Below are 23487 nucleotides of genomic sequence, written 5' to 3' on the forward strand. Positions count from 1 at the left end.
ATAAAAGAGAAGTTGTGTGTCTGTCTCCTGCGATTTAGATTCCTAACTACTCCCACATTTTGCGGTGCAGTTTAACCAAAACCGGGTATCTTATAGTCGTCATTCATATCGAGCCCTTCTGGGTATTAGCGCGCGTCTACGATGAGTCTACGATTTAAAAAAAATATTACCATATTTTTTTCCATATTAATGCATTTTTTCGCTATTATATAAGGGAAGTAACTCTCTAAAAATGTCTACGATAAGTCAACGATTTAAAAAAAAATTACCATATTTTTTCCATTTTAATGCATTTTTTTCGCTATTATATAAGGGAAGTAACTCTCTAAAAATGTCTACGATGAGTCTACGATTAAAAAAAAAAATTACCATATTTTTTTCCATTTTAATGCATTTTTTTCGCTATTATATAAGGGAAGTAACTCTCTAAAAATGTCTACGATGAGTCAACGATTTAAAAAAATTTACCATAATTTGTTTTCCATTTTTAATGCATATTTTTGCTATTTTTTGGTTATAACTCTCTAAAAATGCTTATATAGTTATTTCCCTTACAAACCCGAGCAACGCCGGGCGATACTGCTAGTTGCAAATAAAGCTATTAAATACATCTAGCTGTTACGCAAACTAAATAACCTCAGATACATATGACTATTGCATTCAGCCACGGTCAAATAAAGATGTGGCAAAACTAGAGAGCGTAACTTAGCGAATCCGGTATAGTTTCAATCTTGTGCTACAATAATCATTTATATAGGAAATAAAACATTTAAGTGCACACTTGGATGAGATGAAGCGATAAGTGTTCACTTACTAGGTTACCAATCTCTAAGATTTTGAAGTGGTCCAACTAATTATATTGAATTCAAAAGTGGAATGTATGTATGTATGTATGTGTGCTTGCATGTATGTATGTTTGTGTGTGTATATATATATATGCGTATGTATGTATGTTTGTGTACATATATATATATATGTATTTATGTATGTGTATATATATATATATATATATATATATATATATATATATATTGGTAAAACGGTAAGATAACAAAAGAAAGAAAGAGACCTCAATATTACATAAATAGAGGAAATTTATCTATACAATAATATGTTACACAGATAACCGAAGAGATGTCGTGGATTCCCACTTCGGCATCCCAAACTCAGAGTTTTATCTTTTATCTTGACTATCGAGTAATGTAACATATTATTGTATATATATATATATATATATATAATATATATATATATATATATATATATATATATATATATATATTATATATATATATATATATATATATATATATATATATATATATATATATATATATATTATATATATATATATAATATATATATATATATATATATATATACATATTAAATACATACACATACATACATACAGGCGCAGGAGTGGCTGTGTGGTAAGTAGCTTGCTAACCAACCACATGGTCCCGGGTTCAGTCCCACTGCGTGGCATCTTGGGCAAGTGTCTTCTGCTATAGCCCCGGGCCGACCAATGCCTTGTGAGTGGATTTGGTAGACGGAAACTGAAAGAAGCCTGTCGTATATATGTATATATATGTGTGTTTGTGCGTCTGTGTTTGTCCCCCTGGCGTGTTTACGTCCCCGTCACTTACCGGTTCGGCAAAAGAGACCGATAGAATAAGTACTGGGCTTAGAAAGAATAAGTCCCGGGGTCGATTTGCTCGACTAAAAGGCGGTGCTCCAACATGGCCGCAGTCAAATGACTGAAACAAGTAAAAGAGAGTAAAAGAGACATATTATATATATATATATATATATATATATTTGTATGTATGTATGTATGTGCAGATTTGTATGTTGTATGTATGTATTTGCAAATTTGTATGTTTTATGTATGTATTCTCATGCATATAGTTGCATATCTAGACATCCTCATGCATATTTTAAATGATAAACTTCTGGAAAGTTTTACAGACTTTTGCAGCTCCAGTGATGGATTGGATCTGTAATCTTCAAATTAGCTTTCTACTTTGTGGTTTTGAGAAGTCTAATTTCTCACCATTGGTACGAGGGGCAGTCAAAAAGGAATTCCATTTTGTTTAGGACAGGTATAATTACCAACACAGGAGAATGTATCCTACATCAAAATGAAGCTGGTCCTCTGTGGATCACATCCCTACTTCTCAACATAGTCACTGTTTCTCTCAATAGCAATGTTTCACCTTCGAATGAGAACATATATCCCTGCCCAGTAAAATTCTATTGACTGTTCTTCACTCTTTTAGTCTTACAAAAAATAGGCTTACAAAAAATAAATCCTGGCATCGATTTGTTCGACTAAAGTTGGTGCTCCAGCATGACCGCAGTGAAATGACTGAAACAAATAAAAGAATAAAAGAAAAATAGAATATATTTATACTTGATTGGTTATCTTCTGAAAATTTTGAGTCTGCCTTCTCTTTTTACATATATACTATACTAGCAGTATCGCCCGGCGTTGCTCGGGTTTGTAAGGGAAATAACTATATAAGCATTTTTAGAGAGTTATAGCCAAAAAATAGCAAACAAATGCATTAAAAATGGAAAAAAAATTATGGTAAATTTTTTTTTAAATCGTTGACTCATCGTAGACATTTTTAGAGAGTTACTTCCCTTATATAATAGCGAAAAAAATGCATTAAAATGGAAAACAAATAATGGTAAATTTTTTTTTTAATCGTAGACTCATCGTAGACGCGCGCTAATACCCAGAAGGGCTCGATATGAATCACGACTATAAGATACCCGGTTTTGGTTAAACTGCACCGCAAAATGTGGGAGTAGTTAGGAATCTAAATCGTAGGAGACAGACAGCACACAACCTCACTTTTACATATAAAGATTTTGTACATTAAAACCCAATATATAATCCGTTTATTTGTATTATTATCTCCATATCTGCTCACTTGGATTCCCTTTATAGCCACTCTTCACCTTGCTGACTTGGTCCTGAGTGTACTCCTGAAAATATCGGAGTATAAGTTCTAATATTTTGAGCGCTACTAAGTGTTTTCTAAATTGAGATTCTCTCAATCCCATCTGTTGACTCTCTCTTTCTCTCTCTCTCTCATATATACATAGATGCATGCATACATATATATGTATACATTATTATATATATATATATATATATATATATATATAATATATATATATATAGATATATATATATATATATATATATATTAATATATATATATATATATATATATATATATATATATACCGGAGTAAACACATAAATGTGAAACAAGGTGGAAAAAAGAGTACTCAAATACCAGTGGTAGAGTAATGTGCTTTATTTAAAGCAGCAGAAAATTCAACAAAACCTGTCCGATGAACGGCAACGTGAAACTCAGAGTAACAGGTTTTGTTGAATTTTCTGCTGCTTAAATAAAGTATATATATATATATTATATTATATATATATATATATATACACATAAATACTATGTACACACACATACACAACACACACACACACACACACATATATATATTATATATGTATGTATGTATGTATGTGCATGTGTGTATTGTAGTGGTGCCAGTGACTTCGAAGTCACTGTCACCACTCTGCTTTTTAAAGTATAAGTATGTACTCTACAAAAAGTAATAATTTTTCCTTCGGCTAATGTAAAATTGTTTTTATTATAACTCGTATAAACAACATTATATATATATATATATATATATAAGTGTATATATATATATATATATATATATATATATATATATAATATATATATATATATATATATATAATATATATATAGGGTGAAAAGGAACACCTGAGTTGATATATGAAAAAAACAAGTCAAAATAGAAAATGCTAAAATAATTTTATAAAGAATATTTCAGTACCGGTTTCGGTCATTTTGAGACCTTTTCAACTGTAACGATTAAATAATTAAATTTAGAAAAATTAAAAGAAAAGTTTTTTTAAAGGAATATTTGTATAGTGTTCAAATTATATTTGAACATTATACAAATACTCCTTTAAAAAAACTTTTCTTTTAATTTTTCTAAATTTAATTATATATAGCACCAGGTGGTGCTATTAAGTTAGACATGGCCTGGGCCAATAATGGCCTGGGCCAATAATGGCCGAAACTATCAAAGTATCAAAGTATATATATATATATAATATATATTATATATATATAAAAGGGCTTAGTAAAATAAATTACTTTGCCGCATACTGAACTCATTAGAAATAGCAGCTAAAAAACTTTTTTAAGGCTATTTCTAATACTTAAAGAAAATCTCTCTCATATAAGTGTTTGCTTAATTCACTCACAAAAGTTTTGGGGGTAAGGACATCGAAAAATCAAATGCTAAGGTTATTCGATAACCTTAGCATTTGATTTTTCGATGTCCTTACCCCCAACTTTTGTGAGTTGAATTAAGCAAACACTATATATGAGAGAGATTTTCTTTAAGTATTAGAAATAGCCTTAAAAAAGTTTTTTAGCTGCTATTTCTAATGAGTCAGTATGCGGCAAAGTATTTATTTTACTAAGCCTTTTATATAATGTAATAATTTGAATTCGCCTTGAATGGTCCCTTTGCATACTGAACACTTGGTGAAATTGATTAATAATTAATTAATTTTGCCCTCAATTGTTGAAATATATATATATATATATATATATATATATATATATATATATATATATATATATATATATATATATATATATATATATGTGTGTGGTGTGTTTGTGTGTGTGTATGTGTGTGTACATATGTATGAAAAGGTCTCAAAATGACCGAAACCGGTACTGAAATGTTCTTTATAAAATTATTTTAGCATTTTCTATTTTGACTTGTTTTTTCATATATATATATATATATATATTATATATAGTGTGTGTGTGTGTATATATATATATGTACACACACACACACCACACACACATATAAGTGTGTATATATATAGGTGTACACCACTTTCTAACCAGCAGTGTCTAGATATTGAAGTAGAGTGGGTAAAAGTCCACAGTATCCTTATCTCTTATATCTCTGAACCAGTGTAAACCTGTCTTACTGTTAGCTCATTGTTGATGATCTGTTATCTTTCTAAGCTTATTGTTTAGATGATTGAATCTGTGTTCACGTTACTCTTTTACTCTTTTACTCTTTTACTTGTTTCAGTCATTTGACTGCGGCCATGCTGGAGCACCGCCTTTAGTCGAGCAAATAGACCCCGGGACTTATTCTTTGTAAGGCCAGTACTTATTCAATCGGTCTCTTTTGCCGAACCGCTAAGTGACGCGGACGTAAACACACCAGCATCGGTTGTCAAGCAATGCTAGGGGGACAAACGCAGACACACAAACACACACTTATATATATATATATATACATATATACGACATGCTTCTTTCAGTTTCTGTCTACCAAATCCACCCACAAGGCATTGGTCGGCCCGGGGCTATAGCAGAAGACACTTGCCCAAGATGCCACGCAGTGGGACTGAACCCGGAACCATGTGGCTGGTAGCAAGCTACTTACCACACAGCCACTCCTGCGCCTATGTTTATGTAACAAATAAATTGCATTCTTTTTTTGAAAAAAGGTGACATGAATCTATACGGAACTTAAGTAACAGTTTCTGCATTCTGTGTACCGTATAAAAACCACTTGTAATTCATCTATGAACTGGGTTCTTTTACATGTTGAAAGTCACCTCTATAGCACACACACACACACACACACACCACACACACACACACACACAGAGTTAGACATCCAAACCAATTAGCAAAGGTGTGGCGCATGATATCAAGTCATATGCAGTTGTGATTATCTCTCTCTCTCTCTCTTTTTATATATGTATGACACATACACATATATATGCATATTCATAAATGCATGTACACACATATATGTATATGTATATGTGTGTGTGTGTGTATGTATGTGTGTGTGTGTTTGTGTGTGTATGTTTGTGTGTGTACTAGCAAGAAAATGTGAGCGTAGGAGCGATGATATTCTAAATTAATTGAACCTGGAGAAGAACAAGTGAAGCATAAAAAATGCTACAGCCGAAGTTGGAATTTGAATTTAAATAAAATGTCTTTTTATGTAGGTTTCGATGTGTGAAAAATAGGGAAAAGATTAAAAAGGAGAAGAGTAGTTTGCACTTGAGCAGTATGTTGGTAAGGTGGTCACATTTTAAAGGGCTATTTTTTTCTCTCTCCATAGCATGTTGTGTGCATGTGTAATAGAGTTGATACCCAATTGGGGAAGATAATTGTTGCGCAGTTGTGGTAAAGAACATTTGTTGGTCAACATTTTCGGAAGTTATGAGAGATGGGTTTGGAGCCTCTTGTTATCAAGAGCCCAGTGCTGGATATTCAAAGCTTCATCAGCATAGATGCTTCTATTGAGAATGCATTTTCATTTTTTGCTGTGGAAAAGTAGACCTTGCTAATGCCACAACACCATTTATCTCTAGTTTCTTTTTCTATTATGACAAGAGTCTGGAATGGAAGGACTCCGTCGGTTACGACGATGAGGGTTCCGGTTGATCCGAACCAACGGAACAGCCTGCTCGTGAAATTAACGTGTAAGTGGCTGGGCACTCCAGAGACACGTGTACCCTTAACGTAGTTCTCGGGGATATTCAGCGTGACACAGAGAGTGACAAGGCCGGCCCTTTGAAATACAGGTACAACAGAAACAGGAAGTAAGAGTGAGAGAAAGCTGTGGTGAAAGAGTACAGCCGGAGCCTCGTGGAACTTTAGGTGTTTTCGCTCAATAAACACACACAACGCCCGGTCTGGGAATCGAAACCGCGATCCTATGACCGCGAGTCCGCTGCCCTAACCACTGGGCCATTGCGCCTCCACATGACAAGAGTCTACTGCCTATTTGACTGTTACTAACCAAGTCCTAGTGACTGTCCTCTCTCAGATGAGCTCATATTTCTGCATGCCTAAACGCCACCTCAGCTATCGTTGGAAAAGCATGAGAAGACATTTTATTCCCACGAGAAGTTAGAATATAAACATCAACTTTTACATGTGAATGAATCTAAAAATAGCATATTAGAAAAAGTTCACTTCTCATTCCAGCAATAATATTTTAGAGCTTTCATTTCTTCTTGCCCTATTCCTTTCTAGGTTCAATTAATTAGGGATATTATCACTTCTGAGCCCGAATCTTTCCTGCAAGTCCACTCTTTTTACAGGCAACAATTTTTGCAGCTAAAAGAAAAAAAGTCATTGTGACAAAACTCTAAAAGTGTAAAAGGTAAAATAAAAAATTGAATTTGTTTTTAAAGACATTTAAACTATAATAAAAAATTATATCTTATGAATTGGCAAAAGTAAATTATAAAAAAGAATGAGGAACCCGTGGCAAAAGGGAAAAGGGCTAATAAAGCGCAGTAAATATAAGTCGATAAGTTTTGAGTTAAAAGTAGTTCTGATTGCGTTTACATTTCCGAGAAACAGTTTGAGCACATCACGAGTTTCCTTGCTTATATGATGTTGGACAAATAAATCTGAAACATTTCAAAATATTAAAAATTTTTGAAAATGGGCGCAGGAGTGGCTGTGTGGTAAGTAGCTTGCTTACCAACCACATGGTTCCGGGTTCAGTCCCACTGCGTGGCACCTTGGGCAAGTGTCTTCTACTATAGCCTCGGGCCGACCAATGCCTTGTGAGTGGATTTGGTAGACGGAAACTGAAAGAAGCCCGTCGTATATATATATGTATATATATATATATATATATATGTATATATATATATATATATAACAAAATAATTTGTTAAAAAATGTGAATTTTTAATTATTTTCTGAGATTTACGAAAACAACAAAAATATTTTTTAATATATATATATATATATTATATATATATATATATATATATGTGTGTTGTTTGTGTGTCTGTATTTGTCCCCCTAGCATTGCTTGACAATCGATGCTAGTGTGTTTATGTCCCCGTTACTTAGCGGTTCGGCAAAAGAGACCGATAGAATAAGTACTGGGCTTACAAAGAATAAGTCCCGGGGTCGATTTGCTCGACTAAAGGCGGTGCTCCAGCATGGCCGCAGTCAAATGCCTGAAACAAGTAAAAGAGTAAAGAGCATGGCGATTAATTCGTTCCTTTTCGTTCCTCGTAAAACCCAGGGTGGATGTATTTCCTACAATGAAAATCCTTGCTATAATGTATCCTGGATGTAAATAGAATTATAATTAAAGAGGAAACGAGCTGAGTAGCCGGGAACGTTTCCAGTTGGGAGGAAGAGCAAACTACAAGTCAATAGAAATCCATAGTAACACAATGATTGAAAGAAATGATGAATCGTTAATTTTATAAATTCACATCAAATTACTGTTTTGAACTAAAAGATTAAATAATGTTTTTGCGCTAGTTTTTAGAAGCGATTTCAAACAGTTAAAACTCTCCAATACTATCGAAGACAGTAGATTTTATATGGCTGCAAACGATTTCGCTTTCTCATTAAAAAAGATCAAGGGAATGTACTATTTTGGTATAGATTTTGGGAAGCAGGTACAGCTGTGCTGATGCACTCCATATATCATTGGTGTGGGTGTCGTTTCGTAAGCTGGATGCAAGGGATTAATAAAAAGAGAAATACTGGAAAAAAATCTCTTTTCTGTGCTATGGCTATTATTTCTAGCATGCAGAACGATACCATTGAGGCCTCCTTCACCTTTTCGGCGATTCAAGATGCATCAATGTATGCACGGTGTGTATTGTTCTCCCGGAAGCGGGGAAAATGGGTAGATTAATATAACATTTTTGAGAGATTTATTTTTCAGAAATTTAGCTTTTATTCAAAGTTTGTCAAAAGACCACATTCAGAAAAGCCTCATTTATTGTATATGCTTCTGTATAGAAGATAAATTATTGTTGCCTTTTTGATCGGTTTTGGCTATTCACTTATCTAGCGCATTATAACGATAGAAAGGGAACGATTTGAGAAATTTATACTTGCGTGATATCACGGACTCGTTTCTCTGATTAATTTTTTTGTACGCTGCAAGCATTTTAAGTCCTATTTTAGAAAGCTTACAATCTTATCTATTTACTGTGTTCGGGGCCTGTTGCAATCATACTGCATTGTAGTCTAAAATCCATACCTTTATATATTAGATCCCATATATATAGATGTTCTGCTTGCGAAGTTGCCGTACATAGTTTCCTAAGGTTAAAAGTGTGTCAATGTAGGGTTTAGCAATGCTCAGACGTATTTATTGTTATTTAGCGTTTTCACATTACATTTCCCAGTGACATGATGGCAGCTCTCTACTTTACGAGAGGAGACGTATATTATTACATTCAACCAGTTTAGTGTAAACCTTAAGTTGCAAGATTGATAAGCAGTATTTAGAACTCCATCGTCCGTGTATTGCAGTGGTTCCCAAACCTCTTCGAGCTGCAGTCCTCTTGACACTCTGGCCACACTCCTAGCGCCCTCATCCCAACTAACCATCACAAGCAAATCCAAAGCAACTGTATTTCATGAATAAAACTTGACCTAATGAAGCATTTTGTTGTTTTAACATGAACCGCCCGTTTTGGCTACCCGCCATTAACGCCCCACTTTTCTCCAATTCTCCCTTGGATCTTTCCACCTCCCACTTTCAGAGCTACTGGTGTATTGTAATTGCATCCTTTGTTATGAAATCTAAGTTTGAATGTTACACATAGGCGCAGGAGTGGCTGTGTGGTAAGTAGCTTGTTTACCAACCGCATGGTTCCGGGTTCAGTCCCACTGCGTGGCATCTTGGGCAAATGTCTTCTTCTATAGCCTCGGGCCGACCAAAGCCTTGTGAGTGGATTTGGTAGACGGAAACTGAAAGAATCCTGTCGTATATATGTATATATATATATGTATGCGTGTGTATGTTTGTGTGTCTGTGTTTGTCCCCCCAACATTGCTTGACAACCGATGCTGGTGTGTTTACGTCCCCGTCACTTAGCGGTTTGGCAAAAAAGAGACCGATAGAATAAGTACTGGGCTTACAAAGAATAAGTCGATTTGCTCGACGAAAAGGCGGTGCTCCAGCATGGCCACAGTCAATGGCTGAAACAAGTAAAAAGAGAAAAAAAAAAGAAAAGAGAGTAAATGTACAAAACAAAGCAAAAACAAAAATAAATAAATAAATAAAAATGAAAGAGAGAGAGAGAGAGAGAGAGAGAGAGAGATTGTGTATAAAATATCTAGCTTAAACATCTTAGGTACGTTTCATTAGCATAAAGTGATCATTAGTTACATAATGCAAATTACATAATCAAGACTTATGGTTAAATAATCAGAGACGTAAATTTTATACGTAACAATATTGAATGGAAAAAAATGCAGTAAATTCATTGTAAATGTGTATGTATGTATGTATGTATGTATGTATGTATGTATGTATGTATGTATGTATGCATGCATGTATGTATGTATGTGTATGTATGTATGTATGTATGTATGTATGTATGTATGTATGTATGTATGTATGCATGCATGTATGTATGTATGTATGTATGTATGTATGTATGTATGTATGTATGTATGTATGTATCTACGTATGCATGTATGTATGTGTGTGTGTGTGTATAAAATATGTGTGTATATAGGCACAGTCGTGGCTGTGTGGTAAGAAGCTTGCTTAGGCGGCGAGCTGGCAGAATCGTTGGCACGCCGGGCGAAATGCCCTAGCGGTATTTCGTCTGCCGTTACGTTCTGAGTTCAAATTCCGCCGAGGTCGACTTTGCCTTTCATCCTTTCGGGGTCGATAAATTAAATACCAGTTATGCACTGGGGTCGATGTAATCGACTTAATCCGTTTGTCTGTCCTTGTTTGTCCTCTCTGTGTTTAGCCCCTTGTGGGTAGTAAAGAAATAGGTATTTCGTCTGCTGCTACGTTCTGAGTTCAAATTCCGCCGAGGTCGACTTTGCCTTTCATCCTTTCGGGGTCGATTAAATAAGTACCAGTTACGCACTGGGGTCGATATAATCGACTTAATCCGTTTGTCTGTCCTTCTTTGTCCCTTCTGTGTGTAGCCCCTTGTGGGCAGTAAGAAATAAGAAGCTTGCCTCCCAATCACGCATGTTTCCGGGTTCAGACCCACTACGTGATACCTTGAGCAAGTGTCTTCTACTATGGGGTCAGGCCAGTCAAAGTCTTGTGAATGGATTTGATAGATGGAGACTGAAAGAAGCCCGTCGTATGTGTGTGTGTGTGTGTGTGTGTGTGATCGTGTCTGTGTTTGTTTCTCCACCGCTTGACTATCGGTGTTGGCGTGTTTACGCGCCTGTAACTTAGCAGTTCGGCATAAACGATTGATAGAATAAGTATCAGATTTTAAAAAAAAGTTCTGGGGCCGCTTCCTACGACAAAAATATTCTTCCATGTGGTGCCCCAGCATGGCTGCAATTTAATGCCCGAAACAATTAAAAGATAAAAGATGTATATGTGTATGTGTATATGTATCTATCTATCTACTGATATATATATATATATATATATATATGTGTGTGTGTGTGTGTGTGTGTGTGTGTGTGTGCGCGTGTGTACTAAAAATGTGTTGCATATATTAACGAAATTCATTTCTGTTTACTTACTATCTCTTGTATTGCGCATGCTCAAACAAAACTGGAAATTTCCGACCAATAAAATTAGAGCTTTGATTCACTTAGAAACACACTCATATGTGAGCGCGCGCGCACATAAACATACACACACACACATACATACACACACGCGCGCACACACACACGCATACACCCATGCACACGTATGCACACACGCGCACACACATACACACGTACGCCGACACACTCACACACATATACACTCTCTCACATATACGCAGATATTAAAGACGTCATAATATAGATATTACTTTTAGAGACATTATTAACGGACATAAAATTTCATTAAATGTTCATAACTAAACATCAAAATTTTATAACTAAATCAGTGGAAGTCATTTCTGACGTTACTATTGCTGTTTTGTGCAATGTCAGGCTTCTTTGACATAACCAGACATATACCGATTGGGACGTACGCAAACATAATAACAAAGGCACAGTATATCATTTTTACCTTTGTAGCAATTACCTTGAAATCTAGCAAGCAGTTACATAGGATAATTTTTGTGATAAATTTTTGTAATTGATATATTATGTATGAAAGAAGACAATGAGAGAGAGAGAGAGAGAAAGAGTGAGACAGAGAGAGAGACAGAGAGAGAGAGAAGGAGAGATAGACAAAGATGGAGAGAGAGGGAACGAAAGAGAGAGAGGTAAGGTGGGATGTATAAACATAGCAACTCTTTTACTCCATCACACGACCTTAATGCTACGGCGGAATAACCGCATCCCTATCTGACCGAAATACGTCAATGAATACCGTAAAACAGTCAGTAAATCGCATTTTTTCAACTTGTGGTTTTTGAGATGTTGAGAGAAGCTGAACGGCTGAGGAAGCAGTTTGTTTTACTCCGTTAACTTACACACTGAAGTTTCCAGTTGTGCTTGGAAGATACTTGGCTGTTACAATGACACAGCTTCATTGTCACCCGCAAGAATACCGTGAGTGTTTTAGAGAATCTCAAAAAATTTAGATGGGTACGATGTATAATTGAGGGCGTGCGATGCCTCTGTTTTCAGTATCATGTAGTTACCGATTTCCATGTATTTCTCTGTTTTTTGCGGCTTGCGTTTGTAAATTAAGGGTGTTATCAACCCTCAGTTTTTGTATATTACTTGGGTGTGGGGAGATACGAGTACTGCCTCTCTTCAAGTTATCGAGAAAATTCTAACTTAGAGAAAACTATATTGGGTTGCTTACGTTCTATCCACAAACATAACTATTTTCCACGACACAGAAGTAACCCTTACTCACTCGTTAACAGAAGCTAGAAAGCGCAAATTGTTCATTTTAAACAGAAAGGGAAGAAGTGTGATATTTGACTACCTCCATGGATAAAACAATTAAAATTCATCAAAATAACAATATATAATCAAAAGGAAGCAACAATATCACTCAAACTGTTTTAACATCTGAGTTAGTTACACAGGTAGGTCACATACAGATACTCCACGTACTGCTTTCTTGCTTACATAAGTTTTTTGGAAAATGTCCCAGTTGGCTTGTTGCTTGATGCTGAGTTTTGATGAATTAGATTTGACATGGACACTGAAGGATGATCTCTGCTGTACATGATATGGACCAATGACATTACGCGAAAATGAAAGAAAAATGGCATCTGGATGTAGGTAGTCTACCGCGACAAATTCCGCTCGAGTCTTGCAAATATGGAAAAGGGGAAGATAAACAATGATGATGATGATAATAACGTGTATGTATGTATGTATGTATGTATGTATGTATGTATGTATGTATGTATGTATGTATGTATGTATGTCAGGTCACTTTAGAGTGCTACTGGTAACATGTAACCCAGTACAACCTGTTTCATGGTCGGGTCGTCGGCGACTAAACCGGCAACCCCACCAAGCTTGCTTGGTGAGGAGGGTGTTTATTGGACACCCTGCGGGATGAAAAACAAAACCCGTCAAAGGGCGGAGGAACTCTTGAGAGTCAACGGCCATCCAACAAATGTCTTAAGGATGTATCATGCGCGGGGACATAGAAATAATCGGACTGAATACCCCGATCGCGCGGTTAAACCATTGGAAGTGAAGGACTCCTAGCCTTTGTTAGGGCATCCTTCTTTGAGAAGGTAACTCAGGTAACTGGGATAACTCCGACATAAAACCTGCGGCTCAGTTGTTACCGATGATGTTGACTTGTTCTTCTTTTCGGATTATGGCTGCTGTTGCTTAGTGAGTGGGATTGACTCAGTGCACAGCCTTTCCTCACTTTAAAAAAACATCTTGCACAGGCATTGCACGATAACAACATTGATTAAGGTTCGTGCAATGACCATACTCGATAACGAGGGGGCAGCCACCATGTATGTATGTATGTATGTATGTATGTATGTATGTATGTATGTATGTATGTATGTATGTATGTGCAGATTTGTATGTTCTATATATGTATTATCATGCATATAGATGCATATCTAAACATGCTCATATATATTTAAATGATAAACTTCTGGAAAGTTTTACAGACTTTTAGTTCCGGTGATGGATTGGATCTATAGTCTTCGAATTAGCTTTCTCCTTTCTTGTTTTGAGAAGCCCAATTTCTCAATATTGGTATTTAGGCAGTTGATACATATCTCAGGGCCCCAATAATTACAGGTATAAACCTGAACTTGTAATCTGGATAGAGTAACTGCAGAATTCGCAATAGTTCAGCATAGGTATTCTCTTTTTCACTGATCTTCAGCTTTATGTTAACATCCGCTAATTTCCACAACTGTGCACAGTTTCTCTTCTCTATCCCAAATCATTATATCAGGTCTGTTGTGCTTACATTTTATTGAGGTCTTCACTGGTACATTCCACCAGTATTCCTTTTTATTATGAGTAGCTATTGCTTCTACCATATTGTGGGTTTTTATTTCTTTGTACTCGGGATTATCCTTCCGACGGATTTCATTATAGAGTGTCCTAGCTACAACGTCATGTCTCATCAGTAGATAATACATTTTCAGGCAACTGCTTATGATGTGGATGATATCTTCAGTGTAAACTCCACAAAGTCTGCATCGGTTGTCACATTTTACGGCTTTTTCTGTATCTCTTTCCCATTTGTGCATCAGGTACTTGGTTGGTATTTCCTGTACCTGGATTGCAAACTCATACCCTTCAAAGTAGGAGGTATTAATCAAGCTATTGGTCCATGATAAACTGCTTTGATGATCGATGTTACTATCACCACGGAGCTTTCTACTAACATATTTATTCATAGGCTTCTGCTCGTATACGCTCATCCTTTCATCTGATGATACGTTGCGGTAGAGTCGTGCGACTTATTTGGACTTATTTGGACATAGGCGCAGGAGTGGCTGTGTGGTAAGTAGCTTGTTTACCAGCCACATGGTTCCGGGTTCAGTCCCACTGCGTGGCACCTTGGACAAGTGTCTTCTACTATAGCCTCGGGCCGACCAAAGCCTTGGTGGACGGAAACTGAAAGAATCCCGTCGTATATATGTATATATATATATGCGTGTGTGTTTCTGTCTGTATTTGTCCCCCTAGCATTGCTTGACAACCGACGCTGGTGTGTTTATGTCCCCGTTACTTAGCGGTTCGGCAAAAAAGACCGATAGAATAAGTACTGAGCTTACAAAAGAATAAGTCCCGGGGTCGAGTTGCTCGACTAAAGGCGGTGCTCTAGCATGGCCGCAGTCAAATGACTGAAACAAGTAAAAGAGTAAAAGAGTAAAAGAGTATGTATTCTCGGTTATCAGACAAAGAGTGTTGCTCAAGGAGCTGCCTTCCAAGTTTTATGATGTTATCAGCCTCGTCTACCAAATCCACTCACAAGCTTTGGTCAGCCCGAGGCTATAGTAGAAGACACTTGCCCAAGGTGCCACGCAGTGAGACTGAACCCGGAACCATGTGGTTGGTAAGCAAGCTACTTACCACACAACCACTCCTGCGCCTATAATAAGCAAATCTATATAACTCATTATTTCTGTCTATTATATAAGCTGGTATTTATAGAGTGTTAAACACTTTCGGTATGCAAATTAGGGAATCCTTCATAGATTCCCTAATTTGCTGCAGTTGTTGAGTATCTAAACAGTTTGGTTGGTTGCTTTACTGGAGATTGTCAAAATGATATGCACGCCTCTAATGCGAACCCACTAAGGTTCGAAAATCGATTAAGGTTGTTCATCATTTTTCTTCAGTCTGCAGAGAAATGGTTAAAATTTGCCCTGTTTATAATTATACCATACGTTATATATATGTTTATATATATACACGTATACATATATGTACATACATACACACGTACACACACACACATATATATATATATATATTATATATATGTATATATATATATGTATATATATATGTATATATATATATGTATATATATATGTATGTATATATATATATATATACGAGGGACGTTCAATAAGTAATGCCTCTAACCCAGTCGCAATTGTTTGATCTAGCTGAAATTTTGCATGTGCAATTATTTATATCTTTATAGATTAAGTGGCAAATTACAGCTCTGAACTAATTGTGGTTTCTGATTTACAGATGTTTGAACTGAGTCAAGTGTGAAATGGAGCCTGTTGAGTGTCGAGCAGTGATCCGATTTTTGTATTTGAAAGGACGCACACCACGGGAGACTTTTGATGAAATGAAAGTAACTTATGGTGATGATGCCCCATCATATGACCTTGTAAAATGCTGGCATCGTGAATTCAAACATGGTCGGAACTCTGTGGAAACAGCTCCCAGATCTGGTCGCCCCCTTCTGCCATTGATGAGGCATCTGTCCGTCAAGTTGAGGCTGCTATTTTGGAAGATCGACGCATAACTATTCGCCAAATAGCCCATGAGGTCAAGATCAGTACCAGGTCTGTGGAAACTATCATTCATGACCATTTGCATATGCAAAAGGTGTCTGCCAGATGGATTCCCAAGTTGCTCACACCTTTCGAGAAGTAAGAACGCGTCGAGTGCTCGAGGATGAATTTGGAGATGTGCCAAGAAGATGAGTCAAAATTTTTCAAAAGACTGATTACACAGGATGAAACCTGAGTCCATCACTATGATCCAGAGACCAAAGCCCAGTCAATGCAGTGGAAGCACGGTGACTCACCTCCTCCAAAGAAGGCAAGGGTGCAGCCCTCCGCTGGCAAGGTCATGCTCACAGTCTTCTGGGACCAGGACGGAGTAGTGATGACAGATTTCCTGGCAAAGGGTACCACAATTACAGGGGCCTATTATGCTTCACTTTTGAGGAAATTAAGAGAAGCTATCAAAATCAAGAGGCGGAGCAAGATCAGCAAAGGCATCCTCCTCCTGCAGGACAACGCTCCGGTTCACAACTCGCGTGTTGCCAGATCAGAAGCACCCTCTGATTTTCACCTCTTCCCAGTCATGAAGTTGTTTTTGAAAGGAAAGAGTTTCCCAGATGATGCAGCCTTGATTTCTGAAGTCACGTCGTGGTTGGAGGACCAAGCTGGGGTCTTCTACAAAAACGGTCTCCAGAGCTGCATCAAATGATGGGAGAAATACGTAACTCTGAGTGGTTCCTATGTAGAAACAGACTAATAACTGTGCCAAGTTTCGTTGCTCTACTGCTATGGGAAGTGGGTCAGGGGCATTACTTATTGAACGCCCCTCGTATATATATATATATAATATATATATATATATATATATATATATATATATATGTATAAGTAAAAGGGTAAAGACCCCCTTCGGTCATGAATGACCATGGGATTGCACCTAGAAAGTTACCCTCCTAGACACAAGTCCGGGCAAGGTTGTTTATGGAAGGCCAGCAGTCGCCCATGCATACCACCCTCCCCTCTCCACGCCACCAGTGTTATCCAAGGGAAAGACAAAGGTCGATACAGCTTGGCACCAGTGACGTCGCAACTCATTTCTACAGCTGAGTGAACTGGAGCAACGTGAAATATGTATAAGTAATACTATATAATTAGGGTTCAGCAACGATTTGCTTCACCACACACCGAAGTTTAGAAATAGCAGTCAAAAAATCTTAGCTATTCCTTCTACTTTAAAGGGAGTTCCCAGAAAAGCCAAAGCACTTGAAAAACAAACCACTCAGGCTGCCTGCGTGGTTTGTTTTTCAAGTGCTTTGGTTTTTAAAGTAGAAGGAATAGCTAAGATTTTTTGACTGCTATTTCTAAACTTCGGGGTGTGGTGAAGCAAATCGTTGCTGAACCCTAATTATATAGTATTATATTACTTAAACTTACCATAAAATGGTCTTTTTTCATGCCGAATTCTACTTGGTGAAATTATTGATTACTTCTTAATTAATTAGTTTCACCCTTTGTTATTATTATATATATGTATATATATATGTATATATATATATATATATATATATATATATGTAATATATATATATAATATGTATATATATATATATGTATATATATAATATATATATATATATATATATATATATTATATGTATGTATGTATGTATGTATGTATAATATATATATATATATATATATATTATATATATATATGTATGTATGTATATATGTATGTATGTATGTATATATATATATATTATATATATATATATGTATGTATAAATGTATGTATGTATGTATGTATATATATATTATATATATATATATGTATGTATGTATATATGTATGTATGTATGTATGTATGTATGTATATATATATATATATTATATATATATATATACACACACATACATACACACACATATGTATATATATGGCAAACAAAATAATTCGGGAATGATTTACTAATAACATTATTACAAGTATCTTAGTGATTACGTAAATTCATTTGTACGCAACCATTAACGAGAGCGCCACTTCATCAGAAGCATTATAAGCAAGAAGGAAGTATGCATGATCGTTACACTAGATTAAAATCTGTATAATAGAGAAAAAACACATAAAGTTTGTTAATAAGTAAAATGGCAATATGGCGAGTAATAGAAACATGTCTACGATTGAGTAGATTATCTAAACTAATTATTGTAACTATATAAAAACAGGCTGCAATTAACACCAGTCAAAATTTTCTCTAGTCACCAAAAAGATAAAATATAAAATAAAAGCATTCCTTTGTACACACACATACACACATACACACATACACACACGCACACACACACACACACAAATACACACACACATACACACACACACAAGCATACACGCATATGCACATACACAAGCACGGACACACACACACAAGCACGCACGCACACACACACAGTCAGACTCAAGCACACCTTCCTATAAAAAAATGTACTCAAGAATATGTATATATATATATAATCTATATATATATATGGAAAAACAAGTCAAGATAGAAAATGCTAAAATAATTTTATAAAGAACATTTCAGTACCGGTTTCAGTCATTCAGACTTTTTCAACTATAACGATTAAATAATTAAATTTAGAAAAATTAAAAGAAAAGTTTTTTTAAAAGAATATCTGTATAGTGTTCAAATACAAGGGACATTTTCCTTGTTTCTGCCTGTCTCTGTCTCTCTTGTTTACTCTTGTGGGTTCGAGGTTGTTGTGAATTCTAGGTAGGGAAAAAGAAGGAGGAGGAGGAGAAGAGGAAGAAAACGAAGAATTTGGGAGTGCCATGATTGTAGAATTCTGAATGGTCAGTGGATGGTATCAATCCCTGTTCAATTCATGAAAATATTTCTTTTGAATGTTTTGTTTATAGAATTTACGTAGGTGTTATTCTAAAAGGCATTAGTCATAAAGTTGTAGTGAGGTGTTAAATGACTTAAAGTTGGTACGTTATGGATTATAGCAGTGATTGGGGCTGTTTTTTAATGAATTCTTAGGAACTTAATATTTGCGTGTGTATTTGTGTTATTCTTAGGCCGAGGTGGATATGTCGTTTGTCGTAGACGCGTTCAGAAGGGGCCTTTACTTTGTAATAAAGAGAGTTTCTTTGCTAATCCGTTGGCTCCAGGTTGTATCGTCCCTTAATTGATATATATATATATATATATATATGGATAGATAGATAGATAAATCTAAACGTATATGCGCAAGGCGCAAAGGTGCAGATACGAAGACGCATGCATACAACTACGCGCGCGCATAGACACACACACACACACACACAAACACAAACACCACCCCCGAGCGCGTGATACGTAAAAGGAGATTAGTGGGGTCCTGAGGGTTATCTGTCAACTCTGCAACCTCCCGGTTAACATGATGTGCAGAAGAGTAAAACAATCCAGTTTATCCTGAGTATAGGGCACAAATAGAAAATTCTGAATTTTCACTTGTTGAGTATATCGTAAAACAAATGAAGTTAGGATACTATGGTTATCAGGTCTGTTATGCGGTTGTGATGGTTTCTATAACAAGTAGGTTAATTACATTATCCAGCTTGCTTGAACAAATATAAACAATGATTACGCAATCTCTCGCAACATCAAATGAAACCCAACCAGTTACTTCATCGTGTGCTTTGAACAATGCTATACGCTTGCACGGGGATAGTCACGGTTATAGATACAATCAGTGGGTGCTTATAATGTCGTAACGAGGAAACAACCGCAGTGACATGATTAGAGAAAGGTACGAAGTAGGGTATTGAACAGCCAGAAAGGCATGTAGACTACAAGATAAAATCAGTTATGTCTCCAATGTTAATATCTTAGGCAAGATAAAAGATGGATAATGTTGTATGTTGTCTAAAATGTAGGATTGTATTCAAATCTAGGTAGCAATAAACGGTATGATATTCACTGAGGCCGCGAGCTGGCAGAAACGTTAGCATGCCGGCGAAATGCGTAGCCGTATTTCGTCTGCTGCTACGTTCTGAGTTCAAATTCCGCCGAGGTCGACTTTGCCTTTCATCCTTTCGGGGTCGATAAATTAAGTACCAGTTACGCACTGGGGTCGATGTAATCGACTTAATCCATTTGTCTGTCCTTGTTTCTCCCCTCTATGTTTAGCCCCTTGTGGGTAGTAAAGAAATAGGTATGATATTCACTGAGATGCCTTAATTAAGGAGAAAGGGCGTGTCAAGTGTAGCATTAAAAGAAAAGCAAGAATGACCAAAGAGTGGCAGAGAGAAATTGAGTGAGCGAGAGTGAGAGTGGGGGGGGAGAAGAGAATTGTGAGAATAGGAGAGAGAAAATGTAAGAAGAGTTATGAAGAATAGAAAGATTGAAATAAAAAGTCTACAATTAAAAGAGAATGTTAACGTCCATGAGATACTAAGTATTTGGTATTTTAAGTTTTGTAAAACATCCACGTGTTTTAGTTAATACTCTGTCATTATTACACAAGCAATGCGCTAGATGGTGTAATACAGTCGATTCACCTTCTCAGCATTCGCTTAAAAAATACAAAGTTTAGTAAAATGCTTGCTTAAATATATTCCAGCTATGCAAAGCACATTCAGTATCATGGGGCGGTAGAATAGAGAGTAACAGAGTGTAAAATAGTAGGATAGTATTAACAGAATATAGATATAAAGGTCGATATAAGGAGAGCAATGGAAGCCACAACTCCTCCGTACATTATAGCAACTACAATACGAAGATTCAGTGACATACATTAGAAAGCGAACAGAGAAAATAAGTCGACCTCTCTGACAATATATTAACTGTATGAGTGGTATAACCGTTTTGTTCAACAATCGATTACCAGTGAATATTTTCACTGTTTTGCTACATATCGAAAGCAACAAATCTCGTCTAAGCATGTGGATAGACGAAAATCCTTAAAGTTTACAACCATCGCAGTGAGTGAATATGGGAAGTGCGGAGTTTATGATATAACCTTTATTCAATTATTTCAATTGTTTCAACAAGTTGAGGTAACAAATCACACTTCATGTTTATAGCCAATGATGATAGCGATGAATTTAGACATTCATATATAGTGAGTAAGGCGCGATTACGCTATCCAGTTGGCTGTGACAGGGAGCACTCAACAATTGGTGGGAGTCTGAAGTTGCGTAGAAAAGAATTTTGTCCTGTGGAAGGTCAGATTTCGACCAAACGGAAAATCTGAAATGTTTACTACTGTCGTAAAGAACAACAAGTACATGAAGAGTGGAATTTATAATATAAAGTTCTTAAGTTCTTCTGTCGTTTACTATTGTTTCAAAGACTGAAGTGAGCACTCACACATCATGTCGAAACACATTGATGATAGCAACTATTTAGTCACACATATTATGTAATGTAATAGTAATGTATAATAGCATTGGCGATTATTTCGTCAGAACCGATTGAATAAAGTAATTCATGGGAATTACTTTATTCCATGTCAAGTGTATAGTTTGCGTGTGTGTGTGTGTGTGTGTGTTTATATAACCTTCCTGTTCCGCTAAATATAGCAGCAGAAGGAACGAAAAAGAAGAGATAAAACAATGAAAAGGAATATAGAAATAGTGATGTCATAAATATTTTAAAACCAATCTTACATATGTGCTCACATACATACATAACTGTGGATGTATGTATCTGTGTGCATATATATATATGTGTGCGTGTGTGTGTACATACACACACACACACACTATGTACTCTACATTACGCTGAATAAAGTAATTCCCATCAGTTCCGAAGAAAAAAAAATTGTATGAGGTTTAAGGACTGTATAAGAACTAATATGAAGTCACTTGGAATGGATCCAAAGGCCATAGAAATCAATGCTTCGGATCGAGTTGGATGGCGAACAAAAGTGTGGAGTGGAGTGAAAGCCTTTGAAGAAACCAGGATAACCCATGCGAAACTCAAAAGAAATTTAAAGAAAAATGCTACGATCAAGGAGAAAATGAATCCCAACAATCTTTTTGTGCGCACAATTTGTGACAGACCATGCTTTTCTTTTGCTGGGCTTAAATCTCATTAGAGGACCCATGAAAAACAAATCTCTACTAACTACTCTACCTGTCTATCTGTGCATACCCGTTAATGCTGTGGTGACCTGAAAAGACATTTTAAGATCCACAAAGATCAGAACTTAACTGCAGCTCTTGACGGTCCAAAGCAGATATGCAATTTATGTGGGTGTCTTTTCAAAACACTCTCAAGTTTAAAAAGCCACATCAGACGCCATGATAGATCTAAGGTATCAGTACAAGCGGTAGTCAAACTCTGTATAAGAAGCAAGCAGTCACCATGTATATATATATATATTATATATATATATATATATATATATATATATTAAAACATATAACTAGATCACAAAATGTACAAAAATGAATAAGCAATATATAATATCTGAACTAAAATCAAAAAATATTAAGTGTGATTGTTTTGTAAAATAGTTTGGTAATTAAATATTTGAGTACAGCTAGGTTAAATATATTCTATATTTTATTAATGTTTTTTTATTAAAGCTAAATTATATCTTCACAGATAATTACATCTTTCTACCTATTTGCTCTATTTGTTTACCTTAAATATTTAACATGATAAATGTATTGCAGGCAACTGGTCCTAATGTTTTAAGTTTCAAATTTAGTTAATGGAATTTCTTCTATAAGAACAATCATGATTTTATTTCTTTAAGAAATATTGTTTAATTCTATTTGATTATTTAACTATTATTGTTGATCTGAGGAGTGACTATAATTTTAAATTGAATTGTTTTTCGATTAAATTTAAATTTAATTGTAATTCAAATTAAAATTATAGCCATCAAACGTACGTAGTCTTTTTACTTATATATTGTTTATTCATTTTTGTACTTTTTGTGATCTAGTTATATGTTTTAAAATATATTTTATTTTTTATTCATGATTTGGTTTATGTCTATCATTGTTTGAATTG

At 35.6% G+C, this 23487-nt stretch overlaps 1 protein-coding gene across 4 annotated transcripts in view; it reads left to right on the plus strand.

Annotated features, from left to right (window-relative positions):
* LOC115223955 overlaps positions 1 to 23487 on the plus strand; it is a 90439-nt gene that overhangs the window by 35347 nt on the left and 31605 nt on the right. The window contains exon 1 of one of the 4 annotated variants that reach the window (XM_029794709.2): positions 11897 to 12100. The exons of the other annotated variants lie outside the window; for them this stretch is intronic. Coding sequence (XP_029650569.2) covers positions 12035 to 12100 — 66 coding nt within the window. The 5' untranslated portion in view covers positions 11897 to 12034. Of the gene's footprint in view, positions 1 to 11896; positions 12101 to 23487 lie in introns of those variants that run through there. 4 annotated transcript variants of the gene reach the window in all.

This window comes from Octopus sinensis, linkage group LG2 (genome assembly GCF_006345805.1).
Source record: "Octopus sinensis linkage group LG2, ASM634580v1, whole genome shotgun sequence".
In the NCBI taxonomy this organism is placed as follows: domain Eukaryota; kingdom Metazoa; phylum Mollusca; class Cephalopoda; order Octopoda; family Octopodidae; genus Octopus; species Octopus sinensis.